The 12,749-nt window shown below is 40.9% G+C and overlaps 1 protein-coding gene across 1 annotated transcript in view; it reads left to right on the top strand.

Moving 5' to 3' along the window:
- C15H10orf90 (chromosome 15 C10orf90 homolog) overlaps positions 1-3,811 on the top strand; it is a 106,354-nt gene extending 102,543 nt beyond the window's left edge. The window contains 2 exon segments of the mRNA XM_032794827.1: positions 1,226-1,325; positions 3,053-3,811. Of these exon segments, the coding sequence (XP_032650718.1) occupies positions 1,226-1,325; positions 3,053-3,091 (139 nt within the window). The 3' untranslated portion in view covers positions 3,092-3,811.
- The last annotated feature ends 8,938 nt before the right edge of the window (positions 3,812-12,749 follow it).

Raw genomic sequence — 12,749 nt, forward strand, 5'->3', positions numbered from 1 at the left:
AAGGAATCTTTTTTCTCCAGTAGTGAGAACTGTCTTTCTGCAGAGGAGTATAGGTCAAGATTTTTAATAGTGACTAGTGATTTTGAAGGCCCAACTTGAGGCATCTTAAAAAGACCTGATTTTCACCGAGCACTCACTTATTCATCCTCTGAAAATCAGGCCTCTTTAAGGTGGATTAAGTTGTGCACCCAAAAATTGAAGGCAGAGTCACTAATTTTTTAAAATCTTGACCACAGCACATATCCTAGCAAAGATTGCAATTTATTAGATACTAAGGGGTCTGATCTTCCATTGCCCTGTATCTTAAATAGTCATTTACAACAATGAAAAATGCAAAGTGATGTCAAGGAGTTTTTCTGAATGTACCCTAATGTCATAGAGATTAGAATCTGTCCCACTGTCCTTAAAAATAAAACACTAGTGATAATTATAAGCCAGAATAGGCTGCTATATGGACTCTATAGTGCAAAATAGGTTGAGGGGAAAAGGAAAGTTTTATAGTCCACTAAACTAATTAAGTCTGAATACTTGTGATTTAGATCAGAATACACACAAAGAGCAGAATTGCTAAGTAACAAGATATTTGTTAGAGGGCCTAATCTTGCTCCCACTTGAGTCAATGGGAATTTTGCCACTGACTGCAATGGGAAAAGGATTAGACTCAAAGTTAATTTTATGATTATAACCAAGAAACTGCAATTACATTAAGAATTGACAATTTTGTTTTCTGGTGAAAGGATCACAGTGACAGTGAGAAAAACTTATCTGTTTATATGATCATCATTTTATTTTTCTTACACATTTTTTAGTAATCACTGAAGGTTATTGCTTGGAATCTGTATTGTGATATATCTACAACAAGCTTATGGGCCAGATTCTTGTCTCAGTTACACTGCAATAAATCTAGATGATCTCCACTGAGCTCAGTGAAGTTACTCCAGAATTGCACAGACGTAACTGAAATAACCTGGCCCTCTACTTTCATTTAATCATTTCGGAATAAAGACTATTTCTCAAGTTTCTCAGTTCAGAATCTTTCATTGTGATACCAGTGCTATTGCTAATAGATACCTGTATGAAATCCAATTCAGATATTTACAAATGCATAATAATACAGTGATCACCTAGAAGAATTTTTTTCCACTTTGAAAAATTAAGTTAGTGGTGACACTGTAGAATGATATGTTAAAATTTAATTCAGAATTATATTCTGAATTTATGCCAGGATTTATAATAACTTGCCTGAAGTGAAAAAGAAAGAGGAAGAAAAACAGAAACGAATCATCATACAGAGCAACAGACTACGGGTGGAGGTCTTCAAAAAGGTAATGGTTCCATTGTGAATAGGCCTAATTTGGTTATAACTATGCCCTGCTGCACTAAAATCATACCTCTGGTCCCATAACCCCCAAGTAAATCCACTTACCTATGTATTTTATGCATTTCTATGTATTTATCCTCATAACACCTTTGTGAGGTAGGGAAGTGCTATTATTTCCATTATACAGACTGGAAACTGAAACACAGTGGTTATGTCTACACTGCAACAAAACACACATGGCTGGCCCATGTCACTTGCCTCAGGCTTGTATGGCTCAGGCTACAGGCCTATAAAATTACGGTGTAGATGTTTGGGCTCAGGGACCCAGCCTGTGCCCGAACATTTACATTGTAGTTTTTTAACCTTCCAGCTCAAGCCCAAGTCAGTTGACACAGGACAGTCACAGGTGTTTTGTTGCAGTGTAGACGTACCCTGATAGATTAAGACCAGCTCCTCAAAGGAGAAATCAGTGGGAATTAGACTCCTAAACCCAGGTCTTCAAAATGTATTTAAGTGACTTGCCCAAGATCACACATGGAAGTGAATTTGGTCTCTGAGTTCCATGCCAGTGCCCTAACCACTGGACCATTCCATTTCCCCATTGTAGTCCAGTACTACTGGTCACACCCTTTTCTCCCTTGGATGGTGGGCTCAAAGGGAAACCGTGTCTCTACACACCTGTCTAAAGCATCTGGCTCCCATCTCTGGCTAGTAGAAGGAAATGCGAGAGAGGAGGAAAAATAAGTGCAGTTACAAAACAAAGCAAAAAGAGGAAGAAAAACTAAAACAATGCAATATACATGTTAAATGATAATAAAAATGAGTACATTTATGAAATAATGAAACCAAACTCCTTACCTCCTCAACAGCCACTAGTCGAAGATATCAGAGTTCATTATCCCAAGCCTCCAGGTCCAGAGTTGCTCTGGCAGGCGTTTATGTGGAAACTTGTGACTCTCTGCCATGAATTTGCAAAAGCAAGGATTTAGCAGGGTATAGCCTCATGATTCATGTTGATTAGGGTGACCAGATATCCCAATTTTATAGTGATAGTCGCGATTGTTGGGTCTTTTTCTTTTATAGGCTCCTATTATCCCCCACCCCCTGTCCCGATTTTTCACATTTACTGTCTGGTCACCCTAGTGTTGATGCCTCTGTCCTGAACAGAGATCAAGTATCCAATGGGATAAATGAAAAATATCAGGAGGTGCAAATAGAGATTATATGCCATAGACATCCCAACCTGTTCCAGGGAGCTTTGCTAGGAACCGTGGGATAGATAGATGCAACACTCCAAAAGCCCTAAAATGTTTGTGAGCACTACTGCATGTGGACATGGTGCAATGGGAGAACCAGAGACAAAAAGGTTAGTACAGATGATGTGCAGAGTTGTATCTTTCAGTTCTCTACCCCCAGCTATTTTTACACTAGAACTTTTCAAACATGAGGAGTCATGAGAATTTTTTTATAATAGGAAGGTATTGTTTATTCACTGCTGTCATACTCAAATATCAACAGTTTTACATACACACAGAATGCCTGCTGAGGAGAGACTGAACCAGGAACATATGTGGCTGAAGGGTGAAAGTTTCCAGTGACTAAAGTCAGTAGATTAGAATGGAAACTACTAATGCAACCCTTAATTATAGTGGTCACTGTGGCTTCTTCTGTATGTCCCAACCACACATCTAAATTGTGACTTAAGGGTTTGTTCTTATTTTTACCCTCTAGCAACTACTGGACCAGCTTCTTCAAAGAAATACGGAGTGACAAAGGAGACCATTGGATCCTGAATGTCTTTGACTACTAGATAAGACATAAAATTTAGCATTATCTTAATTACCTGGAGACAGCTTTCTTACCTTCAGCTATCTGTGTAAAGGAAGATAATTTGTACTTCAGTAGGATTTGAATGAAACTTCCAAATAACCAAGAGAGAAACTATAAATGAGCAAACTGCTTTAGGACTATCATCTTATAGTTGGTTTACCCAGAGAAAATAATTTTAAGAAACTTTTATGCAAACGTTGAATTACAATGGTATTTATTTTCACCTTTTAAATATATATACCGTTTTAGCAATAGAACTGGGTTTTCAAGACATAGGAAACTTATTTTTCCAAAGTATTCTACACATTGATTTCCTGAGAGTAAAATACTAGAAAAATGAACATCATTATTTGTTATGTTTAGAAACTAGCTGAAATGGCATTACCGCAGTTTTAAATTAATGGTTAATGGTTAGTACACCAAAAGGGACCAATATTTTAGAGCTCTGAAGGAGTTCATTCCTGTTTATGTACTGAACCCAAATAGCAGGGTTACCTTGTAGAAAGCAATATTTAGAACCTCAGTAATAATACTTTTTACATGTTCTTCACTATAACATATAATTCTGCTTGTTTCTATGAGCATAAAGTATTTATAGAAATGGCATATTAAGAAGTGGTGCAGACCCATGCAGTGGTTTCCCCCAAGAAATACGTGTGTGTAAAGATTACATAATTAAAAACATCTGTAATGTTTCCTCCAATAATATTTAAATCTTTATTTGTACATTTTGGAAGTAAAATCTACCAATTTTCATATCAAATGGAATAAATAAATATAATAATCTAAATGCAATCTTTTTTATAATATTTCAAAGCCTTTACAAAATCATGGCCTAGTATTAATAAAGAGGTCTTCACTGTGTCATAAATCCTACTGTGAGAACAAACTATCTAATAGGATTATTATACATTTATTGGGCAAAATTCTCATCTTAAGTAAATCAGAAGTAACTCCATTAACTTCAGTGAAGTAAACTGCTGATTTGTATTCATGTGAAGGAGATCAGAATTTGACCCTTAGCTTCTAAACTCCTAATTTAGATTGAGATTTAGGACCAGTTTTTTTTTTTAAAAGCATCCTCCTTTTTCGCAAGAGCATTTATTTGTGTAGGCCATTTAGCTATCCTCCAGCCTTGCTCACGTGGAGCAGTAGTAACTTACTTCTCAAGCAATCTCATGGAAATCTATGGAATTAACTGAAGTAAGTTACTTATTACTCATTTTGAGCAAGGGTAAAGGAGTCTGGCCTTCAGTGCACCCAGGAGCTTAATCTCCCACTGACTGAATCCACGCAAAATATCTTTCAAACTGTTCTTTTCTCGTTCTCTCACACCAGTTCTGTTCAGAGAGTTTCCAGGGGTGAAATCCTAATCATATTGAAGTCAATGGCAAAATTTCCATTAACTTTAATAGGATCAGAATTTCAAACCTAGATTTTTTCACCCTTGTGATCATAAGGTCTTAAATACACTGCTATGTGATGTGTTGGTTTGACTTTTTGCACACACACACCATGGAGTTAATTTGCCAATTTTGCAAATTGCTTAAATTTAGTGAATTTTTAAAAACATCAATTAAAGTTCACTCATCATTTTGTTTTATGAAAGTCTAGATTCCCCAGATGTTTTTATTTTCTCTGAGAGTAATTTCCTAAATCTAAAGGATAAATATGTAGCAGTTTGTAATGAAAATTCTCTCAGAGAAATGAGTTTTGGAGCAGAGTTAATGAACAAGATGCCTAGGGCAAGTCATTGGCTGGGAACATTTGATATGATATAAAGCCGTGCTTTAAGACAACAAAAATAATCTCTGTGGCAGGCCTAATTTCTCATTTTCAATCTTGTGAGAACAGACTATCCTACATTATATCCAAACAGTTCTGACACCCACTTCAGTTCTACAGTCAGGTTATTGTAGTAAGTCGTAGGCCTTCAGGGAAAAATGCTACTTCTTGATGAAGTTTCAAACCACCTGAAAAAGCTTTATAGGTGTAGAGTCTTTGCAACCAAAGAAGAAAGTTTAGAATTACAGCCAAAGTTCCATTTTAAATTTGCACACACTTTACAATGAAAGAGAAATTTTGCCATTTGATATTATTTAACATGGAAAATTCACAGGCCTGATTCCAATATCAGTAGTTATACACTAGTATAGTTCCACTGACTTAAACAGAATTAACCGGTGCCTAAGTCTATATGCCCAAACCCTTGTAACTTAAGTAAGGACGCTCACATTTTATTGCTGAATATTAGATATTATGATTTGTTCCTCAGTTTTGAATACATCAGCCCAAATTCTGGGTGTAGCTTAATCCATCTTTTTAGTCCTAATATGCGAGTTCCAGTAGAACAATATTGTGCCCTCTGCCAGTTGGCAGATAGAAGTCCCTGGTTCACAGTTGGTGCATAGAGTTTTACAGGGATCGCTAGGGTCTGATGTCTACATAATAGTTAACCAAAGGTTGGCATGTGATGTTTCTACCACAAGCCAGAGGTCCACTGGTCATAATATTGCAAGATGTTTGTACAAGAAATAGTTTGAGATATGCAAAATATTGCGCTCCAAAACTGTTGAAGTAAAGTTTGTCACCTAAATTGAGGTAAGCATCAGGGCTAACTCAATCAGCACTCAGAACAATGAATATCTGTGGAGACAGGCTATGTTTATAGGCCGGGACAGGTGTGGGCCTGAGGATTTACAGAGACAAAGGAACCACAAGGTAAGTCTTTGAAGAGTGGACCTCCTGAGGTAAGAAACAATAGTATGTAACTGCATTTAAAATATATCCTTCATTGAGGATTAAATAGGGGGTGAGGGCTCTGGCTAGGGGTGCAGCCAGGGATGAAGGATTTGGGGCGTAAGAGGAGATCTGGGCTGGGGGGTGGAGCTGAGTGGTTTGGAGTATGAGAGGGGGCTCTGGGCTGAGGCAGGGGGTTGGGGTGTGGGAGGGGGTATGGGGTGGGGCAGAGGGTTGGGGTGTGGAGAGGAGTGAGGGCTCCAGCTGGGGGTGCGGGCTCTGGCATAGGGCTGGGGATGAGGGATTTGGAGTGCAGGAGGGGGCTCTGGGCTGGGACTGAGGGGTTCGGAGGGTGAGAGGGTGCTCTGGGCTGAAGGGTTTGGAGGGCAGGAGGGGGATCAGCACTGAGGCCGGGGGTTCAGGCACAGGAAGGGGTAATGGGTCCAGTCTCCAGGCAGTGCTTATCTCAGGCAGCTCCCGGAAGCAGCAGCATGTCCCCGCTCTGGCTCCAATGCGGAGGCATGTCCAGGCAGCTGTGTGCGCTACCCTTTCCACAGGCACCATCCCCGCAGCTCCCATTGGCTGAACCACAGCCAATGGGAGCTGTGGAGCTGGAACTTGGAGTGGGGGCAGTGCGCGGAGCCCCCTGGCTGCCCCTACATGTAGGAGCTGAAGGGGGGACATGCCGCTGCTTCTGGGAGCCTGGCAGAACCACACAGGCAGGTCCTGGTTTGGAAGAACAGAAGCTTCGTGCTGAGTTAATGATGCTAGCCCTTTTGCTGGTCACTTGGGAATGGAAAGGGCATATGAAAGGCTAACGAAAAAATTATGTTGGCTGAATATTCAAAATGAGGTAAAGGTACACTGCAAGCCTTGAGACTTATGTCAAAAGCAGAAAAAGCATGTAGGTCTCTGCAAGGCTCCTTTGCATCCTTTACTGTTAGTCAAGGAAGCATTTATCAGGGTTACTATGGATATCATAGGCCATTATCCAGGCCAGCCCAAAGAAGAAAAAGATTTATATTAGAGGTGGTGGATTTTGCCAACAAGTATCTAGAAGCAGTTGCTCTGTCAAACGTGGAAGCTGAAACAGTTGGTAAGGCACTATTTATTATATTTAGCACAGTAGGTTTTCCAAAGGAGATCTTATCAGATCATGGGTCAAATTTCACATCTCAGCTATTTGGTGAGTTATGGAGGATGTGTGTAGGGGATTAAACAGCTGAAGTCTGCCCCATATCACCCAGAAACAAATGGATTAGTTGAGAGGTACAACTGGACCCTAACATTTCTACTAAGAATGCATGCAAGCAAGAAGGAAAGTGACTGGGATGTAATGTTACCCTCTCTCTTGTTTGCTTAATGGGAGGTTCTCCAAGAGTCCACCAGTTTTGCCCCATTTGGCATCCTATATGGGAGAAAGGTCAGAAGCCTCCTGGATTGCTTAAGGGATTCCTGGGAGGGTGGCACTGAAATAGAAGGAAAAGCCATTGAAAACATGATATGCTGTGCAGAGGACTGAGACAGCCCCTTTATTGATTTGATGACTGAATGTCATAGTGATACTCCCCTGGAGAGCATGGATTTATATGAAATGTTAACCGGGACTGAAGAGAGATTATGGCTGTGCTGAAAAGTCACCCTTAGATATTTTCCAGCAGGCCAGGCTCACAAAAAATCCTAAATGGTCCATAACATTGCAGGCCTACAGCCTTTGCGCACAGCAAAGCATACCAAACAACTGATAAAATGCAGCAGCAAGCTTGTAAGGAAATAGCAAGCTTGTTGGAAATGGGAATAATTACAGAGTCAAAACAGTCCCAGGGCTTCTCCAGTAGCTAAGGTCCCCAAAAAGGATAGGACCCTAAGATTTTGTGTTGATTACAGAAAGCTTAACATTGGCACAGTTCCTGATGCATTCTTTATGTCCAGAATCAATTACGTGCTAGATGCTTTAGGCAGGGCAAAGTTCCTAAGCACCCTGGATTTAATAAAAGGGTATTAGAAATCCCCTTAGACAGTGAAGCACAGAAAAAAATAATCCACCTTCATTACTAATTCAAGACTTTGAGTTTAAAGTGTTACCTTTTGGATTAATTAATGCAGAAGCCATATTTCAGAGACTTGTTAATCAAATATAAGTCAGGTTATAGGACTTCACTCAGGCCAGCATTGATGATATTGTAATCTTTACCAATGCCTGGCAAGATCATAAGGAAATGGAGCCAAAGAGACTCAGAAAAGTGTAAAATAGGAGGGAAAACTCCTTAATCTAGGTCACTGGGTAGGAAGAAGCTAGATTTGCCCAGATCCATTAAAAGTAGAATCCACTGTTAAATGGTCTGTACCCCAAACTAAGTGCAAGTTCAGTCTTTTATAGGGTTGGCTAATTACCACAGGTTTGGGGAAGGTTGCAGCAACATGTCTGCAATTAGAGCCCTGTCACCAGCTCCTGCTGTGATCTGCTGGCCCTCTTTAGTTTGCCCATGCTCAAGGCAGTTCTTGGACTCTCACTTCTAACTGAGTCCAGTAGTCTGCATCAGTCTCTGAGCTGTGTATATAGAAGCAGTCTAGTGCAGGGATGTTATCCCTTTGCTGTCCTGCATTTCTGCCTTCTCTTCCTTTGCTGTACTCTCTCCTTTAGGGCAGGCTTCCTTTCCTCTATCGGCTGCAGCTGTGGGTGCCTGCCTCCTTGACTGGCAGCTGCATAGAGGTGTGGTCTGTAAACAGGAGAGGCTCTCCTCCCCCTTCTATCTATGCTCAGTTTGTGGGTTGTAGACCCCATTAGAAGCTCTCTTCAAAAAGACCTCTGACAAGGTGGTGTGGTCTACAGCCTGTCATGGGGGCTTTAATAAAATGAAAAGAATTCTGTCAGAGAAATTGGTCCTAGGCAGTCCAAACTTTGATAACGTATTTGAACTCTGTACTGGTGCCTCTAATGCAGGCCTGGGGGCCATGTTAATGCAAGCAGGCAAAGACAGTAAAAAGCACCCTTTTGTTTTCTTAAGTGAAAAAAAGTGATTCCTACTGAACAACATTACTCTGCTGGAGAAAGAGAATGTTATGCACTTGTGTGGTCGGTCAGGCACGTAAGGCCTTACCTATTCAATAGGAAGATCAGAGTCCAAACAAACCACTTTCCACCAGTTTTTAATTTTCACATTATTCAGAAGGGAGTCAAAATTAAGGATGCACAATGTGTTAGGTGTGCAGGATATAAAGGCTCTGATGTTGGTACCAACACTTTTATCTGAAAAGAATACATCAGTTAGGGCCAAAATCATTACACCACAGGACACCAAGGGTTATGGTATTCTGGGCATGTATTTCAAACTAATAATTTCTTGTATGGGTCTGTGCAAGACAATAGTTACTAGAATTTACTTAGCTAGTCTGATATACCAGTACTCTCTGCATAAAAGGACTTGCTATTAATTTTGTTGCTTACTTGTGTATCTGAGATTTGTTTACATTAGTCTAATGAATTCTGCTACGGAACCAATTTACAAGGAAAACAAAATGGCAAAGGGGAATAATCTTTCTGGTGACTGTTCATAGGAAGCTGTTCCTGTGATTACTGATGATGTAGCATGGAACACCAGGGCTGAAGATCAGCAAGCTTGCCCATTGCATAAAGATGTTTGACCTCTATGAATTCAATAACAAATAAAACCTTCCACTTATTCTGATAGAGTGGGTAATAGTGTGTTCAGATGGATTTCCCACCTACTTGTTCACTGATAGAATAGATAGTTACACATATATCTCAATGTACAATACGTCATCTCTCATGTAATATATCAAGTGATGTGACATGAGTCTATATAAGAGAGACAAGATTGGTCCATTAAAAGATATTGCCTCATTCACCTTGTCTCTCATATCTTGGGACCAACACGGCTACAACAACACTGCAAATAAGCCTGCATAGTTCACTACTCAATAAGCTTGTTGTTGACTTCTCTTAAGCAGATTGAATGCTTTTGAGGTGAATTTTTTCCTCTGTTACTCTCTGTCTTGACTTGTTTGTGGTTCATAAACAGACCAGGAGGTTTCTCAGATAGCAGCCACCTTTGGAAGTGATTGATTTAAATATTAAAGGCCATTGTCGCATTTGGCATTCTTCAGTTTGAAAACTGACAAAATAAGATGCAAGAGCTATGCTTTAGTGCTTGGTACAAGGGCAAAAATCAGCATAAAATTAGACATGCAAAATCTCTCAACTATATTCCTATTTATGGACAAACAAAAATTAAGAAGCCAAATTCTGCCCTTTGACATAAATATGCTGTCATAAACAGATAGTTAAGGGTTAATGCCTCTCTTACCTGTAAAGGGTTAAGAAGTTTACCTAGCCTAGCTGACACCTGACCAGAGGAGCCAATGAGGGAACAAGATGGTTTCAAAGGAAGGAGGGTAGTTTTCTTTTGTTAGAGTTTCAGTTCAGCCGGAGTGAAAAAGATTAAGGAACAGCTCTATCAGAGTAGTAAGTTATTTTCTTTGTAACTTGTCTTGGTACATTAAGGAATTATCAAATTTGGTATTCTTGTGTGTATTAAGTTTTTGCCGGGGCTCCTCTGTGTTTTTGATCTGTTGTCTGTGAGAGTAGCTGTAATGCTAATCTCTCCCAGAGGGTTTTCTTTTACCTTTCTTTTCTTTAATTAAAAGCCTTCTTTTTAATTACCTGATTGATTTTTCCCTTGTTTTTAGATCCAAGGTGGTTGGATCTGGATCCACCAGGAGCTGGTAGGAGAAAGGAGGGGGGATGGTTAATTTCTCCTTGTTTTAAGATCCAAAGGGTTTGGATCTGTGTTCACCAGGAAATTGGTAAAGTCTCTCAAGACTACCCAGGGAAGAAAAGTAGGGCTTGTGAGTGGTGGCAGCAATACCAGATCTAAGCTGGCAATTAAGCTTAGACGTGTCCATGCAGGTCCCCACATCTGTACCCTAAAGTTCAGAGTGGGGAAAGAACCTTGACATATACAACTATCATTAACATTACTGGGAGCTGATTGAGAAGGTTGAGGAAACAACTATGGGGTCATCCATTTTGGATCTGACCAACAGGGATGAATTAGCTGCAGACATAAAAATAGCCAGGAACTTGGGAGGAAGTGATCATAATCCGATAGAATTAAAGATCCTATGGAAAGGAGGATATGAGAACAGCAAAACAAGGGCACTGCACTTCAGAAAGGCAGATTTCAACTCAGAGAAATAGTAGGCAACGGCACATGGAAAGACAAATTAGAAAGAAAAGGAGTAGAAGGGGACTGGCAGCTCTTAAAAGATGTAATACTAGAGGCTCAACATCACACTTTTCTGACACAGAAGAAAGATAAGAAGAGCCACAGGAGGCCAATGTGGCTGCACAAAGAGCTTTTTAGCTATCTAAAAACCAAAAGGGATACATACAGGAAATGAAAGGCGGAGCATGTCACCAAGGGAGTATACATGGGAATAGCATGAGCATGTAGGCAGGACCGCTGCAAAGATATTTTGCACCCTATGCGAAAGTTCCACCTTTGGCCCCTCCCTCCCTTTTCTCCCTCCCGGAGCATCGCTTATTATAAACTTTCAAAAATGAATACACTGGAGTCACATCTTATGCGGGGGTTTGGTTCTAAGGTCAGTGCGTAAGAGGAAAATTGCATATAGTAAAAATTGCCATAAAGTACAGTACACACAGTATACACAGTATACACTGTATACACTAGAACAGGGGTCCTCAACCTACAGCACATGTGCCAAAGGTGGCATGTGAGCCGATTTTTTTTTTTTTTTTTAATGGCAGCCTGTGGGTCATGGCACCGCTGAGCCTGCTGCTGGCCTGGGGTTCTGTTCATTCATCTGGCAGTGGGCTGAGCGGGGCCGGCAGTATGCTGAGCAGGCTGGCGGCTGGGATGCCGGCTGTAAGGAGCCTGCAGACGGAACCTCCCCCAAACCGGCAGACTGGCCAATGGGAGCTGCGGAGTTGGCACTCAGGGCAGGGGCAGTGCATGGAGATTCCTTGGTTCCCCACTCCTCCTCCATGGGTCACAGGGATGGTGCCTGCCGCTTGTGGGAACGGCATGGGAAGGGCAGGCAGGAAGCCTGCCTTAGCTCCACTGTGCTGCCAGACTGTTAGCGCTCAAAATCTCTCTGTTTGGCTGCAGTAGCCTCCAGGAAATAGGGCTTGATTCTGGGAGACTCCCAGCGAAACCAGGAGGGTTGACAACCCTCGGTTCTTCAAATATGTCAGATAAAAAGAAAGATCAAGGATGTTGTGGGTCCGCTACTCAGCGGAGAAGGTGAACTGATAATGGAAGATGTAAGAAGGCAGAACTGCTCAATGCCTTCTGTGCTTCAGTCTTCTTGCAAAAAATAACATATAATTGGATGACTAGTGAAGTTACCATAGATAATAAAGGGGAAGGGATGCAGATTGGGATAAGTAAAAAACATGTCAGACATCTTCTGACCAATTTGAATGAATTCAAATCAGCGGGACTGGATGCTATTCACCTAAGGGTACTGAAAGAATTAGCTGAAGAAATCTCGGAGTCTCTGGCAATAATATTTACAAACTCATGGATGACATGAGAGGTCCCAAAAGACTGGAGAAGAGCTACCATAGTGCTCATCTTTAAAAGGGGGGAAAAGGAGGAGCTGGGGAACTACAGACCAGTCAGCCTGACTTCCATACCTAGGAAGCTACTAGAGCAATGAATAAAACATTCAATTTATGAATACGTGGAGGATGAAGGAGTCATCATTAGCAGCCAGCATGGATTTACCAGGAACAAATCATGCCAAACCAGCCTGATTTCCTTCTGTGACAGGGTAACTGATTTGGTGGATAGGGGGAATGCTGTAGACA

Source organism: Chelonoidis abingdonii, chromosome 15 (genome assembly GCF_003597395.2).
Source record: "Chelonoidis abingdonii isolate Lonesome George chromosome 15, CheloAbing_2.0, whole genome shotgun sequence".
NCBI classification, from domain to species: Eukaryota; Metazoa; Chordata; order Testudines; family Testudinidae; genus Chelonoidis; species Chelonoidis abingdonii.